Source organism: Lampetra fluviatilis, chromosome 4, assembly GCF_964198595.1.
Source record: "Lampetra fluviatilis chromosome 4, kcLamFluv1.1, whole genome shotgun sequence".
NCBI lineage: Eukaryota > Metazoa > Chordata > Hyperoartia > Petromyzontiformes > Petromyzontidae > Lampetra > Lampetra fluviatilis.
In genome coordinates this window covers 8,315,429-8,334,559 of record NC_136278.1, presented here as the reverse complement: position 1 = coordinate 8,334,559, position 19,131 = coordinate 8,315,429, and the positions used below count along the sequence as shown (strand labels likewise).

Here is a 19,131-nt window from a genome sequence, read left to right as displayed (position 1 = left end):
ACTATATCCAGAGGCACAGTGACGGCTAGCGTGACTCTGTGGTTGAATGACATTGGTGGTGCGTCGCCCAATCGCCCTAGTGAAGAAACCGCCCCTGCTCACAACACTGCAAATGTGAGGCTGTTATGTACCTACACAGGCAGTACAGCACATTTTACTGGTAGGAACCTCCTGGTTACACCAGCCCACAGGGGATTACTGTGTCCGTCGTGCAGGGAGGGGCTGGGTGGGGAGGGAGGGGCTGGGTGGGGAGGGTGGGGCTGGGTGGGGGGGGAAGGGCTGGGTGAGGAGGGGCTGGGTGGGGAGGGGCTGGTCATCCCGTGGTGCCCTTATAAAACTCAACGTTTAACCTACTCACGCCGGCTTGTGCCTGCCCTCACAGTCGGGCATATTTGCGGAATACACCACGCCGCCGTTGACCCTGGCCATTGACCGAGCAACCCAACGTTCCTACCAGCTCCCTCCGCAGGAATGTGTTCTCAGCGAGATTCACCAACCCCATACTATGGGGTAGTGCTGGAATGGTCCTGGACAACCACAAAATCGTGTGAGAAGCGTAGCGGCAGCTTGTGGTATTGTAGCTGTACTACGGGATCGTGCGTTTGATGTTTGCTCCGGTCCAGTCTGCTCTGAAGTTTACTCTGCCAGTTTTCTGTCGGGGCAGGATGGATGATTGACAGTCGCCGGCTTTGCACTGACAAATGAGGCGCTGTCCACTTTTGTCAGTTGTGGCGGGGCTTGGAATATGCAGGATTTACTCTCATTTAAAGACTTTGTCGATGCGAAAGCTCCACTCACTTTGTATAGCCACCATAATCCCTCCCTTTAGCCTGCTGATGGTAGTGCCGGTGTCCTACTGCCGACAGGCTCACTCCCACATGGAGGGTAGTTAGGTGTCAACGTTCAGCCAATAAATTAACGTACTTACAATACAATTTTGACTTGCATAGCGTCAAAATGCCATTACATTTCATGATGATGCACAGAACAATCGGACATGGACAACCAAGGGAAAGGAGTCATTTATTATGTATAGTAAAGCAAGTCCGTCATAAGCAGAGGAAATGATCAAGGTGTTGAGCCTGGACTTCAGGGATAGCGAGTCGACGGTACGCATGGCTGGGGGAAGAGAGTCTCTCACTATGGGGGCGTCAGATATATAAACAAGTACATAATATACATACGCACACAATATACAAACGAACACATGCAGACTACTCCCACATTGTATACTTGCCCACTTTTGGTCTCGATACACAAAGACACATACATTGTGTACATTTCACATGTTCAATATACAGCACTGTATTTCATATCGCGCACAGCTCCACGATCATTGATCTACAACTCTGATTCACATGGCTCAATCCGAACCTCAGTGTCATCCTCACGCACCCAAGCTTCGAAAATGCAAATTTTCATGCGCGTCTATTTCTCCAGAATGTGGTTGATCCTTTGGGTCCTATGACGTGCGTAGGTTTTCGCGTTTATGCGACATTGCACTCCGATGTGTTTTAGGGTTGGACCGCGACTGAGGCATTATGTCTGAAGTTTCGCTCCATGTGCTGGGAGCCATTGAGTTCCGAATGAAGCAAGGTGGAGCATAACGTCGGACATCATGCCAAGCAACACGTGGTACAACTAGGGTGGCCACCTGTCTGGGTTTGAACGGGTTTGACCCGGACAGTTCAAGAATTGGCATCTGTGCTTGGGTGGCAAGAATTGATTTGTGCTGAGATCTGGTGGTATTGTGTTCAACGTTATTACGGTTTACTGCACAATTTTGATGGAGAAATATGTCCAGGTTTGCTCTGTGGAAATAGTGACAACGGCAACCCTAGGTACAAGCCAAAAACACATCAGAGAGCTATCCTTTGGGCCCAATAGGAAATGGAGCTCTATACGTAACTGTCCTTCTCGTCCCTTATTGTGTCTTGGTCCTGTGCCAAGCTGTAGCGACCATGGAGAAATATAATGCTGATGATGACAATATCCTTGTACGTGTCAATCCACTGCTGGATGAGGGCCTCCCACGCTTCACCGAGCTGGTCAGTCGGTGCGAGTCGGTCAATGTGGGGAACAGAGAGGTGGGAGTGTAGATGTACTGTAGTACAACTGGCTTTTGTTGCATTGGTTTCTGTGATCCACAATGTAGGCCCACAGCCCAATGCCAACCTGTTTGTGCGTTGTGATCACCCAACAAAGCACTATCCAGACTGGGCCCTGCTGAGATCTGATGGGATTGGCGGTATTCTGCGTGATTTGGTCATAGGCAAATTCCGCACATTCCAGGATGCTACGTTCTCGACTTGAAATTAAGACATCGCCTGTTCGATGCTATCTCCCGGTGCGGCAGTTGCAACAATTGGCACGTTTCTTAAAATCCCACGCCTCTGTCAACCCAGCAGTCTATACTAGGGCAAGCCACAGTGCGTCGATTGGCATGTTGCGGATGACGAGGGAAAGAGTGGGTCCTCCCACCTCTTGCAAGACATCTGGCTCGTGTGGAAGAGTAGGCCAAATTCCCTCGGGAGAGGATCTCTTGAGCTCCCTCTAGTGGAGGCCCTTCCGCCAGCAGTGGCGTGAGCGAGATATTGCAGGACTGTGCCTTTATCTTTTACAATCTCCCAATTATAGCTGAAATATCTAGTTTTTATTAATGAAATGCTGGTATACCCCAACTTGTAATTTTGTTTTACTTCGTAGCTGTAACCTGTAAATAGAACAGAGTTGGGTAAAGCTTTACTGCTCTCAAGACTTGTATACGCATATAGTGTATACATTTTATTCTTAATTTAGTTACACATGTATTAAATACTTATATTGGACACTGAAGTCCCTCAACAACAATGATAATGGTTTAAGTATTTGATGACTTCCTTATGAGCAAAGGTTGAATATATTTCCTGATTTATAAATGAAACGACAGATTGCATAAAATCCAGGAAACAATTATGAAAACAATGACATTTTAATTCATGACATTTGTTTTCATGAAGTTGTGAGGCATTTAAGTGGCATATTCAATCACCACAGCAAAATAAAGATCTTTTTTTTATTTAAACGCACCAAAATAACGTGCCCACAATCATACCATTGTTAACCTTATCTTCAAGTAAACTGTAAATAATATCAATACAGTAACGTTACTTATGGCAAAGCATTCCTCGTAAAACTGAGGAGCTCATAGCACCAGATTGCTAAACTTGTAAGAAAAGACAGATATAAATGCGTACAATATGCGAGAATAAGAGGTTTGGAAGGTTTTTTTTTGTTTGCTGTATGCATCTAAGAGTCAAAAGAGAAGGCTAAGGAAGTGATGGAATAACCGCAGCCTACTGTATGGAGGCACGCTAAGTACAGTATGTAGTTCGGGCATGTGGAGGCAGGACGATCAGGGCCAATACAAATCCAGAGAAGCACAAAAGCAGCCCTGAAGAGCACCTTCAATGAGACTGGAGTGCAACCAATCAAAATCAATATTATAAAGTGCCCTGTGAATCTTTGTGCAGCCAAGACGAATGTCAAATTTGGTTTCCTTTCTTCCCAGAATAATTGACAGCCTTTTGCCTGCTGGATGAAGGCCTCCCCATACTGTTGGGTATTGTTTGACCATACTTCACCACGCTGGTCAGTGGGTGTTGAATACACCAGATGAAAAATACTATCCGAGATGATTTGTCTGTAGAGATTGCTTTTAAATCTAATCTCTAAGTTATGAAAAGTGAGAGTTTATGGAACTTTTTTATTAAGTGCTTCTGTGTATTTTTATTGGTTCTGATGCTGTGATTTGATTGTATTCACCTTTTTTAGATGTTGCACAGCGAAGATAACTTTGAATACTGTATATATTAATTAAACACTATTTTTATTTTACCAGGTAAGGCCCACTTAGCTATATAGTTATTTTTTTCAAAAGCGACCTGGCTACAAATCGTATCTCAACCAAGTGGCTTATCACGTGGAAATTTATAGCAGCCAAATACTATAAACACGTTTCTAAATGTGGAGGGGAAAACCAGCGGAGACGGAGAAAAATCCACGCAAACACGGGGAGAGAACATGCAAACTCCAAATATACGACAGGCGTCAGGGTCGGGATCGAACCCGCGACCTGCTGTATACCAGGCGAGGTCGTTGACATCTCACCACCGTGGCGAGATTTGCTCAAGTACTACCTGCATACATTAAACTATACACAGCAGTTACCATGATCGCTGTCCCGATTTAAAATAGAGCGGTCGTCATATGATGTCTAAATAGGAAACAACAATCCAAACTGGTGATCGAAAGTAAACCAAGGCCCCTTTGTCCTTCCCCGTGCTCTCCGAGTCTATCAGCAGAGGTATCCCAGCTGCATGTCTTTGATTCAATGGAATGCAGCATTATATTTAATTTACTTTATTTTCGAGCAGCATATGCCAAAGTACGTTTTATAATAACGTAATGAAATAAAAAAAAAAGCTCTGCCGTTATTGCAGTAACCTTGGTGACACCATGTTGTAAGGAAACAACATTCAAATTTGTCTCCTCTCTCACCTTCCTGCCACCTCCATATGCAGTCCTAATGGAAAGTGCCAGCTCGAAGCTGGTGGCATAAACTCTGGATAAACTTGAACTGACGTGCGGGCACCGTAGTGTTAAGACATGTCACCAGAGGGTAAAGAAGAGCCTTCATTTGAAAAGTACGTCCGTACATGGGACAATGATGTGAAGGCTCTGAGTTAGGAGGGGGGGGGGATTGTTACGTGGCTTAAAGACCACGGATCTGTTGACGGTGGTGGAGTGGCGTTATGAGATGAGGTTGTTTTCTCCGGGATACAGGTCAAACAGCTTCTCCACTTCCGCACTGAAGGCATCGCCTGGAGGCACACAAAAGCAGTCCGGAAAAAAATGGTAAGATTCCGCAAAAATGTTGTTCTTGTGGAATCGTTTATGGGTACAGTATATTTCCTGAAAATTATAACTAGATTATAAACTTTGACCGATTCTTAATAGTGTCTCTAGGAATTTTTTCAAATTAATTGTAACTATTTTTATGTTAGTAAGTTAGGCCCACTGAGCTATACAGCTTTTTTTCCAGAAGCGACTTGGCCATAAATGATAGCTCAACGAAGTGGCTTATCACGTGCACATGTATAGCAGCAAAATACTCTAAACGCATGTTTATGCACATTATCTGACGTTTTTTACCTACACTGATATGTTTTTGCACGCATTGGCCAACGGCTAATTGCATGATTGATAGATTTCCATACACAATTCTCACCAAGTCTGATGACAATACTCGTGAAGTGTACGCAGGGTCAACTAAAGCCAGTTTTTGGCCAACCTTTAACTGAGTGAGAGGTCAGTCAGTTTCTTTCAATGACATGGGAACCTAGAAAATTCAGCAGAGGCATTGAAGACTTCCATTCAGCTTCCCCTGAGGCTGTCACTTAGCTGTCAGACCTGGACTTATGAGTTGCTACACACAAGAAGACGAAGAACGAGAGAGGCGATGAACAGCAACGCTTTCCAGTTTCACTCTGGAAGAAGTCGTATCATTTTCTTGGTTCTTTCGGTAAAGTCACGTAGAAGGGAAATAATAAAATAATTCAAATGAAACATGATAAAATAATTCTCACGACGTTTCGGCCACAACGCAAGCAGCCGTCCTCAGGTGAAGAACAACAGACTTGTTCTTCACCTGAGGACTTGTTCTTCACCTGAGGACGGCTGCTTGCGTTGTGGCCGAAACGTCGTGAGAATTATTTTATTATGTTTTATTTTTATTATTTTATTATTTCCCTTCTACGTGACTTTACCGAAAGAACCAAGAAGATGAATCCCTGCAGTCACGAAAGCTTTAAATCGAAATTTAAGTCGTACCGTTGTGACAGTTGTACATCCACACGCGGTGTCCGTCGTATTTGCAGTTGCACTTCATGGCGTTGTTGGTGAAGTCAGTTTCCGAGACCTCGTAGTTTGGGTTTATGACAACCTGGAATTGTGTACAAAGCAGAGCGCCTTTACTTCACCGAATTATTAATGCCACTTGTCATCCCCAAAGGAGCTATATTTTTCGTTTGTGAACAAAACACATTTTTGATCGCACTCAATTATTAATGCTACTTTTAACCAATTATAATTATCGAAGGGCTATATTTTGATCATAAGAAAGGGGAACAGGATGTTGTGTGAGCTCAGTTTGAATGTTAATTCCATTGACTCATACTCCTTAAATTTCTATTCAACATAGTTCAGGTTTGAGTCATGCACAGGTACACCGACAAAGGAACCAGATGCTTATTGAAATGCAATGTTTACATTATTTCATGAGCATCTTTGCCTCCATGTTTCCGTTAAAAAGCTTTTTGGACAATTTCATACGTTTATAATAAAACACTTACATAGCGCATGGAGTGTGAAATATCAACCTTGCTACATAGTTACTGTGATTTGTATTATAGTGGAATCTACACGTACAGCTCTTTTGCCAATCCACTACTGGATGAGCGCTCCCCATGCAGTATGAATCATGTGGATAATTGACCGTACAGTACTTCCCCACAATTAATGTAATGGAATAAATTAATATATATTTCATGTCAAATATAATTTGGTTATAATTTACCAATTCAATATCATTATCACACAATATGTTTTTTTCTCCCAGAATCTAACAAAACAATTCATTATTTTATGAGACGCATGCTAGACTGTATTTAATACATTATACAGCTGATACTTTGCTTGGTATTGTCATAAAATTAAATCTGGACAAATATGGCCAGTTCTTTGAATGAGACTAACAATAAAATTAACAAAGATTCAGGTGCTTTGGAGATGGAATTAGTGCATCATGTTTATTTTATCACGTGGGACTCCAAACTGCAGGTTCGTGAATTGTTGAAAACAAAGCGAGAGACGTCTGCCGGTGGCTCAAAAGTTTGGTGGGGCAGTATTCTGGGTGAGTCTCATGCAAATACGGTAAAACCTTGGATTGCGAGCATAATTCGTTCCGGAAACGTGTTTGTAATCCAAAGCACTCGTATATCAAAGCACTCGCACAATCAGTTGTGATCATGTGACGCTTGGCAGACAAAGCGTATGCACGTACTACTCGTATTGCAAGACCTCGCTCGTTTATTAAATTAATATTTATTTTAAAAATTTGCTCGTCCTGCAAAACACTCGCAGACCAAGTTACTCGCAATCCAAGGTTTTACTGTACATATTATTATTATTGTGATAAATGTTCAGTTTGTGTTGTTGGGTCATCACGTGGCAACGACACTGACCTGGAAGATGTAGTCTCCCGGTGCCACATCCGTCACGTCGACCCACTGGCAGTCGATGTCATGGCGGTAGATGTCTTGGCAGCCGACTGCAATTCCCTGGTCTCCAAAGTTCGCACACTCGTAGCGCTTCTGCACACCTGCACGGAGCCACAATTAAAAATTATAAACGAAACTTTTTTTTTTATTTTACCATCACCTTACCCTACATTGCTGGGGTCACAAAAAAGATCTCCAAAATCCTGATTAAACACAAGATCCAGGTCCGATTCAACACAGTACATAAAATCCGTGATCTGGTACCGTCTGTAAAAGATGTGATTCCAGACATACAGTACCCTGGCGTCTACAAACTAAGTTGCCTCTGTGGTAGCAGTTACATTGGGGAAACCAAACGACACGTCTCAGACCGCATTCGTGAACATAAAGCTGATCTAAAACACGGTAGGACAAACACCTCAGCCGTGGCAGACCACTGTTACAACTCAGTGGGCTCACATGACATTGACTTCTCCAAGACGGAGGTTCTCTGCAAGCCATCTGGCTATCATGAGAGATTCGTTCATGAGGCGATCCACATATACAAACACAGAGACAATTTTAACCGAGAAGATGGATTCAGGCTTAGCAATCATTGGAAGGACGTAATAAACCATTTCGATACACATTAGGGTGAGTTGAATAATACGTAGTGTTATATTAAAATGTATAAAGTATAGGGTGGTTTACAGCAATACAGTATATAATTTAATGTTGGGTTTATCTATGGCAGTATATAGTACTGTATATGCTAAGAGAATAAAGTTTAGATGGAAGTATATTATATACTTCTTACGACGTAGAATTGTAATTTATTATTTGTTGTTAGTAACTCAGCTTATTGTAGAGTATAGTAAGTATCAGTTTATATTTTAGTTTTTTATGTAGTTTTTTACTTTGGTTTTCTACATGGTTGTTTGGTAAATGCAGCTACATATCATTAACATTCCTTTCCTTTATTAACGCTGTTCCTTGCGCCCCCCCGTGGTGCTGTTGATCCTGCATAATGCATGGGCATAATGGGACTTTGAAACCCCTCCGCCCACCTCCTACGCATTGCCCATTGGTATGCTAAATTCCTCTTCATATGCACATTCTTTTGTTAAGGCGCTCCTCCTCGCTACACCTATATAAGCTCCTAGCTTGATAATGTCTCATTCTTCGCCTGAGGACGGCTGCTTGCGTTGTGGCCGAAACGTCGTGAGAATTGTTTTATTATGTTTTATTTTTATTATTTTATTACTTCCCTTCTACGTGACTTTACCGAAAGAACCAAGAAGATGAATCCCTGCAGTCACGAAAGCTTTAAATCGAAAAGCATCATCCCATTTGTTTGTTGAATGTTGGACGATTTTTGACCCCCCCCCCCTCGTCACACGGCGTCACAAAAAGTCAGACCCCCCCCTCAAATATGACGTCACAAAGCTCTGCCCCCCCCCCCCAAAACCATATTTCTATTTCGAAAATAAAACATGCTTCAAATCGCTTTAAACTATTGTCATTGTAGTGCGTATTTAATGTGGCGCTGCACTCTAATGTTGTAGGAGAAAACATTTATTAAAAAGTATATTTAATTCAGTAGAACGTGTTGTCTATATTTATTTATAGTTGCGCATTTTTATGTGACGTCACATTTCTCAACCCCCCTCCCTCGTCACACATCGTCACAAATGTCTGACACCCCCCCCCTACGCAGGGTGATAACCACTGCACCGACACTAACCTCGGGTTTTGTGTTTAATTAGTTCACTAAAACTAACAGATTGTGTCCAGATTTATTTTTGTTATGCTAGTTTGCGGAATACACATTGTAAGTGGGATTTTGTTTTGGAATGTATAAGCCGCACTGGGTATCCAACATTCCGCAGGCCCTGCCTCGCGTACAGAGTTTAGCCAGCAGAGGGCACAGCAGATAAACAGATTAGCGAGTTGAGTTTGGACTGGGAATTATTTATCTACAAATTTTGGGCAAATATACAACGATTATTCCATTAGTTTCAGCACACAAAAAATAATGTATGCGTGTCAAAAATATTAAACGGTGAAGGAAAATAAAAAAACGGTTGCCCTTATTTTTTCAGGCAAAATAGAAAAAGCTACATATCAACCTACGCAAGTTTTGTAGTTATTTTTTTTTATAAATATGCAAATATTAACATTATTTGACACAGACAAGTTCTAAAGAGAAAAATATATGGCCAAACATCATTATCCAGTTTCCCCCTGAAAAGAAAGAGTTGAATGTATTTATATATACTTGAGGGTGAAAATCAGAATGACATGAATTGTAATCAAATGAAAACAAAACTCCAGACTCAATGCAGCATTGATGAGTAAAAACTAATATATGCCAATGGAAACTCTGACACGAATTAAACTCGAAACCGTTTGTCGTATTTTTTTTATATTATGATGGTTAGCATGTGAACCCGCGTTCATAGAAGTTTAAAAAAACATTAAACTGGTAGGAACCCAGTGGTTCCACCAGCCCACAGGGGATTATTGTGTCCGTCCGTCGTGCATCCAAAAATGGGAGGGGTGGGGTGGGTAGAGAGGGGAGGGTGGGGAGGGGCTGGGTGGGGAGGGTGGGGAGGGGCTGGGAGGGGAGGGGCTGGGTGGGGGGTGGGAGAGGTGGGGCTGGGTGGAGAGGGGCTGGTCACCCCTTGGTGCCCTTATAAAACTCAACGTTTAACCTACTCACGCCGGCTTGTGCCCGCCCTCACAGTCGGGCATATTTGCGGAATACACCACGCCGCCGTTGACCCTGGCCATTGATCGAGCAACCCAACGTTCCTACCAGCTCCCTCCGCAGGAATGTGTTCTAACATTAATGACTCAAGCTTCTCTCCCACGTTGCTTCTTAGTGTGCGCTCTTGAATTAATTCACAGCAACGCAAATGTTGGCGATGAGTTTGCGTCGGCGCAGCGAGTTGCCGTCACGAACCTGGCTCGCACGACGTGTCCTCCAGGCAGAAGCTGGCTTTGTGTCCCTCCGCCACCTTCGTGCCGTTGAGCGTGAGCAAGTCGTAGTGGGTGAACACCTCCATGCTGTGGTAATGCCTGCGGTGGTACAAGTGAGCAGAGCAAAGTCCCATCTCCTGCATCGGTGAACAAAATGGGCTCTCGCCAGTTGTAACCGCCGTTCAATGTGCTCACGAGATGACTGCAGTGACAAACATCGACACGTCGAAATCAGCTCAAACTTCCCGTAAACCACCACGTGACTTCTGTGTGGTCACTCTGAATCCCTCCCCTTTCCCAGCCCCCTATGAAAACACACGCTGCCACTCCTCCGTGCAGCTCACTCTTGTTGCTCCTGATCTTTCCTTCCCTCTCAATTTCCCTCATCCCCAACACCTCCCGGTCATTCCTTCTCCTCTTCCCCCCTTTCCTGTCCGGCGTTCCTTCTATTTTTAAAATTACGATGTATTTATTTATTCCTGCTGCTCATCTTGAGATGTGCTCTCCTCTTTGTCTGGCTTGGGAACTTCTATCCCGTCATATGTTCCCTTTCCCATTCATTTTTCTTTCTACGTACATTATATCCTTGACTCTACTCCCCTTCCAGTGGTTTGTCATATTCATCAAGTAAGATTTTTAAAAATATTAGTCAACAATAAATATGAGTGGACTAAAATCTTCAAGCGTGACAATGACTGCAACTACCCAACACGTACCTGAGCATGACTATGATGAAATCAAATTAACTATCCTAAATGAAGATGCAGACTAAGGTAATTGAGTATTTAATAATGTTGAATTTTCATTATTTTATTATTTCTCTTCTACGTGACTTTACTTCAAGAACCAAGAAGATGAATCCCTGCAGTCACGAAAGCTTTAAATCGAAATTTAATTGAGTAATCTTATCAGACAATGCAGTGCACTGAGGAAGGCCAAAAATGGTAATTGGATATGTATGTATATGTAAATAAATTATTTTTACAGTGTTCGCTGATTGGCTGACCAGATATTTTCTGAAGAAAAATTGGCACCTCTCACACAAACATTTAATAACTAATCGTTAACAAATGTTTTACTGCGATAGTGGACCAGACTAAGAGAGTGACAAAAAAAATGCTGAGAACTTAATACTGGTTCTAACAGTGTATTAATGATATTCAAGTTGACTTTGGCTAGGCCTTTGAGTTTTTCAAGACAACAGAATGCAGTGTTTATCAAATCTGGGAGTAGCATTTTCATTGCTTGCTAAATTGTAAAGCTGTTATCACTAAATTAATAAACAACAACGTAATGTATAAACACTCATCGTGTGCTGCAGTGGAGGATTATGGGTAAGAAAATAGATATCCAACTTTGTACATGAAAATAAAATACTCTTTAGTCCATCAGCTGATAGGCCTTCCAGACTAACATTGACTTGCTTAAATAAACACTACGGCATATTTTATTTGTACGTGGAACGACTAACAGAGGCCGGATTATTCATTTCCCCATGATCATTTACTGAATTGCATAGTCCGATCTTATACAGTACAGCTGTTTTGTGCTGAAAAGGGGCCCTCTACATATCTCTTATGTGGAGTGCTCATGCCAATAACATCTGGCACCGAACAGTACTTTCTTTAATAAGCCTGATTCTGCTGATACGTCCTACAAGGTGAAAATGGAACACAGGAATGATATTCAGTCATATTAAAACCCTTTACACGTGGTGGCAGGGAAAGTATCCAGTGGATTGGTGTGACGGTAAAGCAAGTCTGTTCAAATCAACAATGTGTGGATTTGACTGGTGGCTTTAGCTGAGAGCTTTTGCAACTGCCAAGAGCCTTCGGAGCAAACTAGTCCTGGCGAAGGCACTGTGGTGACATCACCATCATTACAACGAGTTGTACTCATGTGAAGACATTTACTATTAATGTACTTACTGCGTGTTGAACTTCTTTCGCACCGTACGTAGCCTACCGTGCTAATCGGATGTAGACATGTACGTATTTGAACTTAATATGTAAAACAACTGCTCATGAGCGCGGTAGTTAGGGGCTATACAACTGTGTATCGTGCATATGGAGGCACACTATAAAGCATTATTTTTTTAATGTTTGCAACATTAACCAATACCATACGCACATCGAAACAGATCGGTAGACTTCCACTGCTTGCTAAGTCATGCAAATTAATCAGGATTCCCGCATTGGGGCTCGCTTGTAGCATCAATAAACTGTGGAGAGAGAAGTCACGGGTTGATCACGAGGGTCCGAAGCAACTAGCCACCCCACGATGGTGCCATGAAAATGTCCAACGGTGACCTTTCCACGGTCTCTGTTTGAGAACCTCAGACATGTGCCTCTGTGAGTTAGTAGACGGAGTTGCTTCGGGGAATTGTGACTCATCGGTTTGCTCATACGCGCACTCTGGGCAATTCCCGTCATCAATCTGCCGTGTTGCGTGCCTCTCGAAGGTGCTGCTTTTTTAAAACGGACTAGCCACGCACATTCTGTGGGACACAAATCACGATGCGACTTCCATTTAGGAGACTAAAAAGAAGTCACGCACAAAACCAGCTGCAGAATCTCCATTACATTTCAGGGGGGTTATTTTTCAGGACTGCATTTGCCTCATCGCTTCCCATCATATATCGCTGCAATGTATATTCTTAATATACTGTACTGCATATATCGGCATTAGCTATAACAATACAGAGAGGCGGCCTTTTGTCATCAGTTGTGAAATGTAGTGAGGCGTGATTATTTTCTGCACCACTGCCAACAAAGTTTTAAAACATTTGAACTATTTGACTTTAGCATTATATAACACGGAGGTTAAACCTGCCACCATCCGACACAGCCAATTAGTAAGGTTTGTCACGTAAACAGAACATGTCAATAAAAAAAAAACCTATATTATGTATTCTTGGATCTTTTGTTTTATATTTTTATTATTTTATTATTTCCCTTCTACGTGACTTTACCGAAAGAACCAATAATATGAATCCCTGCAGTAACGAAAGCTTTAAATCAAAACTATATTATGTATTTAGCATTATTGAAATAGGCAATCAGCTCATAGGTAAATGAGACTGTGAATTTTATACGTAAGGCTTTCGTGACTTATATGATTGATAATGATCACACATCTTAGTAGATGCTTCCACGGAGTACTTTTCGCTCTTGTCTTGATACATTGGCCGCAGACATAGCAAAATGCATCTGCCGGATACTTGGAAAGTTCTAGAATGTTCTAGAAGTTACTCCAAGTTTACTCAGCACTGAATCTATCTGGAATGTTCTGGAAAATAAGTGAATTTCAAAATATCACTGTCCTGGTCACAAAAGCAAAGTTTGTGGGGAATAATAGCCATTTTCTATACTTTTGAGGCATAACCAATTAGGAAATAACACTTACTACCCAGGAACAAAAAAATAAAAAAATGTTACACAGTGTAATTGTTTTCTCTTGGGTTAAATCGTAGAGGTATAATGCCATTTTTTAACGATAACTCTCCACCACCCCGACACAACCTATGAAATCAATTTGTAACGTGGGCAGATATGCAAATAGATTTTGGTTTATTATCAAAACCGGAATGTTGAAAGGCAAGCATCATTTTTACACTTGTATACATGCCGTTTCGCTTGGGATTACATCCAGCATCATCAAGATAGCTAGATTATATTTGATTTATTTCAGCAGAAAAGGCCCAACAAGCTGCTAGGTTGTATTGCAAGAGCTCGGATCTCGTGTGAGAGCTTTTTTACAGTAATACCTCAGTTTACGTCGGGGATGCGTTCCAAAACGGTGTGACGACGAATATCGAAACGACATCAATCAAAGCAATTTCCAGGCTAGGTGGAGGTGAAGGCTGAGAGGCGATGGATACGAGAAAGGACAGATGATGCTGTCAGTGACGTAAGTGTGGGCTTGAGGCGACGCAAATCAGGTCGTGGTATTAAATAAAGTATACACGTAGCAATGCCGAACTTCTCTTGCCCTCTACGTAGCCAACTGTGCGAATCGGAGGTGCGACGTATTAGCGAAATGACGTAAAACGAGTGGGAGAAGACCGCATCTTGAAATGCCCCTGCCCCCCCTCTCGACCGGGGCCGTCCCATCTCGTACCTGTGACACTGATGCCAGACCCACGCGTGGCTGCCGGCCTTGGGCCTGAAGTCGGTGCGTCCGACGTTGTGGATCTGCGAGGAGAAGCGCAGGAGGCGCCGCGAGCCGTACGGCCAGTTCATGGCAGAGGCACTCGCCGACAGGCAGTTCTCCTCGGCGGCGCAGTACAGCAGGTGCAGCGGGCGGTCCTCCAGGTAGGCCGACTCCTGCACGATGCGCGCGTTCAACACCAGGTCCGGGGCACCTGCCGGGAAAGCCGCGCGGCGCTCGTGGTCACGGGGAGCTCTGCGCTGTTGGCCCAAAGTTGGACCACGTCCCCCTCGACCCCGGCGTGTCTGTGTGTGTGTGTGTGTGTCCAATTGGGGGTGGCTGGAGTGAGCGGCAGACGTTCAGTTGTGTCTTTTTTTTCGAGTCCTCTTTCTGTTTGCGTAAAGCTACCGAATGACTGGAGTCGTAAGACTCAGCGAGGTGTTTCTGGGTGAACAGTAAAACGAAATGTTAATACTGGGAGGCTCAACCGCCCGGGATGCAAGGTGATGTTGCAACTCCTCCCTCCCTCAATCCTCCCTACCTTTACATATTTAACAAATATGGTGATGCTGCGTTGGCAGCGGTGCACAAGCAAAAACACAACATCAAAACTCAACACAATCGTCAATAACACTGCATAGGCAACGTTTTGGGCAGTGGCCCCCACGGTTTTATGTTTTTGTTACAAATGTCCAAAAATATTCTGATCAGCTGGTGTTTTATTTTGCATTTTTGAGTGCACTTTAAAATAAAACCTTCGTTTAAAAAATATATGTTTTAAGGAATTTATTTGTAGCTTTTGACATAGCCATGCCCAACTCAGCCACTATCCACACCACACCCGCTAGGGGTGAGTGGCCTGCTCATCGGGCCCTGCCTTGTGCATGAACGCTTTCCACCTCGGTTAGAGTTGCCGACTGAACGAACGGTGCTCGCGATTTAAAGAGTCGACGGTACGGGGCGGTAGCGGTTGTGCGGCGTACTCTCGGTGCAGACGACGCCGGCGGCGTAGCGGCCGCCCCCTCTCTTGCATTTGACGCGGCTGCCGTGGTGGCGGCAGTGAGCCAACGACATCTCGGTTCCCGAGCACTGCACGCCGCTCATGAGCACCTCCTCCACGCCGCTGTCGCCCTGGAAGTACCACGTCTCCTGGGGTGGAGGGCGGCCGGGGGTTCAGGGCAAGATGGTTAAGTTGAGCGGAGCAGTGCGAGACCTCAAGACTGAACTAAACGAAACAACTTTTTTTTCCAGGTAAAGCCCACTGAGGTATATAGCTTTTTTTTTTCAAAAGCGACCTGGGCGCAAATTATAGCTCAAAGAAGTGGCTTATGATGTGGACACTTAAGAGCACGTTTAGAAACGCATGTTTCTAAACGTGAAGGGATCAAACACGCGACCATGGGGATAACGTGGGAACTGCAAAATACAGGCGTTAGAGTCGGGATCGAACCCACGACCTCCTGTATACCAGGCGAGGTAGTTAACATCTCATCACCGTGGCACCCATGCCTGGGAGCCAAGTGCTAATTTCTTCACACAAAACAAACTCCACTGCCTGGGCCCATCCTCTTCTCAGATTTTTGTCATGGTCGATTACTTGCTGAAATAGCAACTATTGTATTATACAATGTGTGTGTAAGACTGTTGTAATATCTATCCTTTGTGAGATGTCAGGGATTGCATTGGCAGTGGAGTAGAAGCACGAGTAAGGACAATTAAAACAACTTCAGAAGATACAGAAGAAAGCCCCATGAGGGAAGCCTATTACACACTGTTCCATTAAAAAAATGTGTCATATGTTGCTCATGGCAGCGAAAAGTATTTGCAATTTGTGTACTGTATAAACAAAAGCAGGGTATTTTAAAATGGGGACTTGAGATCATGCCTTGGCAAAGTCGCGAAGAACAGGCCGCTGCCGTCTGCAGAAGGCATGTGATGCCATATTATTGTTGGGTTTCCTATTTGCGGGATTGCCAGCTGGGCAGGAGATGGTGAATGAGTTATGTCTCGGAAAGTACGGAAACTGCCATTAAAAGAGGATGGCCAAACGGCGCAGTGCGTAATTGCGTTAAGGACAGAAAGATGAAATGAATCAACCGGACTGCAAGAGAGCGGGGCTCGCCCCTGAGGGGAGGGCAGCCTCACGCGCTGCCCTGCGCTGCTGACTTTGAGGTCGCCAAGGTAGTTGGTGCATGGCTAGGGGAGCGGTGGCGCAGCAGTTAGCACGCTGCGCGACAAACCCGGCGGGATCCGAGCTTCGATTCCGGCTCGCAGCCAACACCAGCGACGATTATCTGAGCTAGGCCTGGGCCTCCCCTAGGTCATCTCAGCTTAAAATTAGTACCTGTGTAAATATCGCCACTAGGAAGACAAAAGGCTGCCGGGCTTGGTGCTGGCCACCCATCCCCTCGTGTTGAGCTTCCCAGAAATTTGGTGGCCATACACGTGGATGCAATTCAACGCTTTGGAGGCAGGGTTGGTGGATTGTGCACAGATCTCAGGGCTTGTGGCGGTAGTCTCTACAAGGCAGTACTGCATATAAAATAAGTTGCTGACCTATCTGTGTGGATGATTTGAGTGTTCTTCCCTCGTGTGTGGGTGTTCTCTAGGTACAACTGGACTCGATTAGCCAAAAGTGCCATGCAGGATTCTCTTGGAAAAGAGACTTGAGCTGTTACGCGTAAATAGTTACTGTCGCTATTTTAATTTATTGCAGAGAGGAGGCCTGAGAGTGTGGATGGGCGACCACCATGCATGAGATGTTTTATCGGCTGGTGGACAGCAGAGGGCAGTGCAGCAGAATCCATTGTTGTACTGTACTTATATGCACCCACCTCTGTGCTCCCCAACTTTACCAACCCCCTACTGAGCAAGGAGGTTAAGTGTGGTCCAATAACCCCCACGACCAGCACGGCATGGGAAGGCCCTCATCCGGCATTGGTTTGACACGTGGACCGTACATTTCCTAAAGGTGCACTGTTAACACGACCGGGCCAATGGGATCCTCATTCAAATAACATCACCAAATTGGCAGTGCGTACAAAACCTCAGTGAGTTATGATTGCAGTGAGGCCCCCTCCTTGCAGCGCTCCGCATGGCTGTTTATTTCTGCTGTTGGTGACGGGAGAAATATGTCTGTCCCCTGACCAGCTCCGAATTTCCGCTGACTCTGCACCCATTTGGACTGGGAGTCTGTCTTGCAGCAGTCAAGGCTTCCGGTGTAAAAAGAAAAAAAGATGGTCTGCTGGCCATACAGTAACACGTAACCCAGATGTGAAATAGATTAGAGTGGGGATTTTTTTTTTTAAAGGTGAAGTTGAAGACGAAAAAAGTATTTTTTATTTTGTCAGACCCGGAATCGCTGGCCAAACTGAAATATAAATGAGGTGCCTAAAAGGTTAATTCCCATAACGTTACCAATACAACATTGTAGCCATTTGGCGGTGACATTTTATGTGTTAACTGCAATGACCTTAAGATGACATATACATATATACAGTGTAATGGATGTAAGATCAAAATTCCCAATGAGGTATAAAACAAATACTGTGCAAAAAATGTCAAATTATTTAACGGCAGTGCTTAATAAAATTATACGTTCAAATGTCAGAATGTGAATTTTATGGACTAATCAGTGCCAAAGAAAAAGCATAATCTACATATGTTGAAAATGAACTAAGTAAGAAAAAAAAATGTTTGAGTTATACTTCATATCAATGGAAAGAAAGCCTAATCATTTGTACATTTTTAGTTTTTGAATCTGGAAAGCAATTCTATGAGCTTGCATACTTGTGCAATTGCACAATTCAAAAAGAAATGAGATTGCAATACATGCTACATCTGCAGTGTTACACTGCGTTTTAAATAAAGCGAATGTTACTTGCTGAAAGGAGCAGATAAAATACCCTGAGTGTGCACAAAGAAGCTATCCAAGAGTTGCATGAGCTCACAGTGTGCGTGCGCATGTGTGTGAACCGGTCCTGGGCCTCCCCTAGGTTAACTCAGCCTCTAACGAGTACCCAGAGCGATGTATAAACATCGCTACTAGGGAGACAAAGGCGGCTAGGCGTGGTGCTGGCCACCCACCTCATTGCGTGCCATACCGCCCTTTATAGGCACTGGCGGAGCCAGTGGGGGTGGGGTGGCACTTGCCCCCCCATCCGATCGAAATCCCTAATTTCGATCGGATCATTTGGGTTTATTAGTAATAAATCGGCATTTTGCGACCCCCACTGACACTGTGTAGCATATTATTACGTGCCAGGGACTCTATGAGATGATAGGACAACAGTCTGAGTCCATAATTGGCAATAAATAACGGCAAAGCAGTTATAAGTGACTCAGAATTGTGCGCAGTTGCGTATACAGCACACGACTTCCCTGAAGGCATTCACATTCAGCGAGCACGATGCCGATCACACAACGCGGTTCGAATTTGACCCTCGATCGATGGCTGCGCCATCGCCGCACACGTGTCGAATAAAAAGCAAGGGACAAGTCCTTACTTACTAACAAGTCCTCTATAATTTTTCATTGCTGGAGGGGTTGCCCCCCCCTACCTAAAAATCTTGGCTCCGCCATTGTTTATAGGTGCTCGCTAACAGCACGTGCCCCAACAGCCTGTTGAGGCTATACGGGAAATCTTTGTATTGTCATATCAAAATCTTTTAGACTGATCATGAAATCTCATGGCAGCTGCATA

At 43.9% G+C, this 19,131-nt stretch overlaps 1 protein-coding gene across 3 annotated transcripts in view; it reads right to left on the bottom strand.

Moving 5' to 3' along the window:
• Positions 1-2,940: 2,940 nt before the first annotated feature.
• The window catches only part of LOXL4 (lysyl oxidase like 4), a 74,628-nt gene continuing 58,437 nt past the window's right edge, over positions 2,941-19,131 (bottom strand). For all 3 annotated transcript variants that reach the window (XM_078855506.1, XM_078855503.1, XM_078855505.1), the window contains 6 exons: positions 15,413-15,578; positions 14,400-14,643; positions 10,264-10,379; positions 7,284-7,420; positions 5,872-5,983; positions 2,941-4,862 (listed from right to left, as the gene is read on the bottom strand). In XM_078855506.1, coding sequence (XP_078711632.1) covers positions 4,792-4,862; positions 5,872-5,983; positions 7,284-7,420; positions 10,264-10,379; positions 14,400-14,643; positions 15,413-15,578 — 846 coding nt within the window. In that variant the 3' untranslated portion in view covers positions 2,941-4,791. The remainder of the gene's footprint in view (positions 4,863-5,871; positions 5,984-7,283; positions 7,421-10,263; positions 10,380-14,399; positions 14,644-15,412; positions 15,579-19,131) is intronic.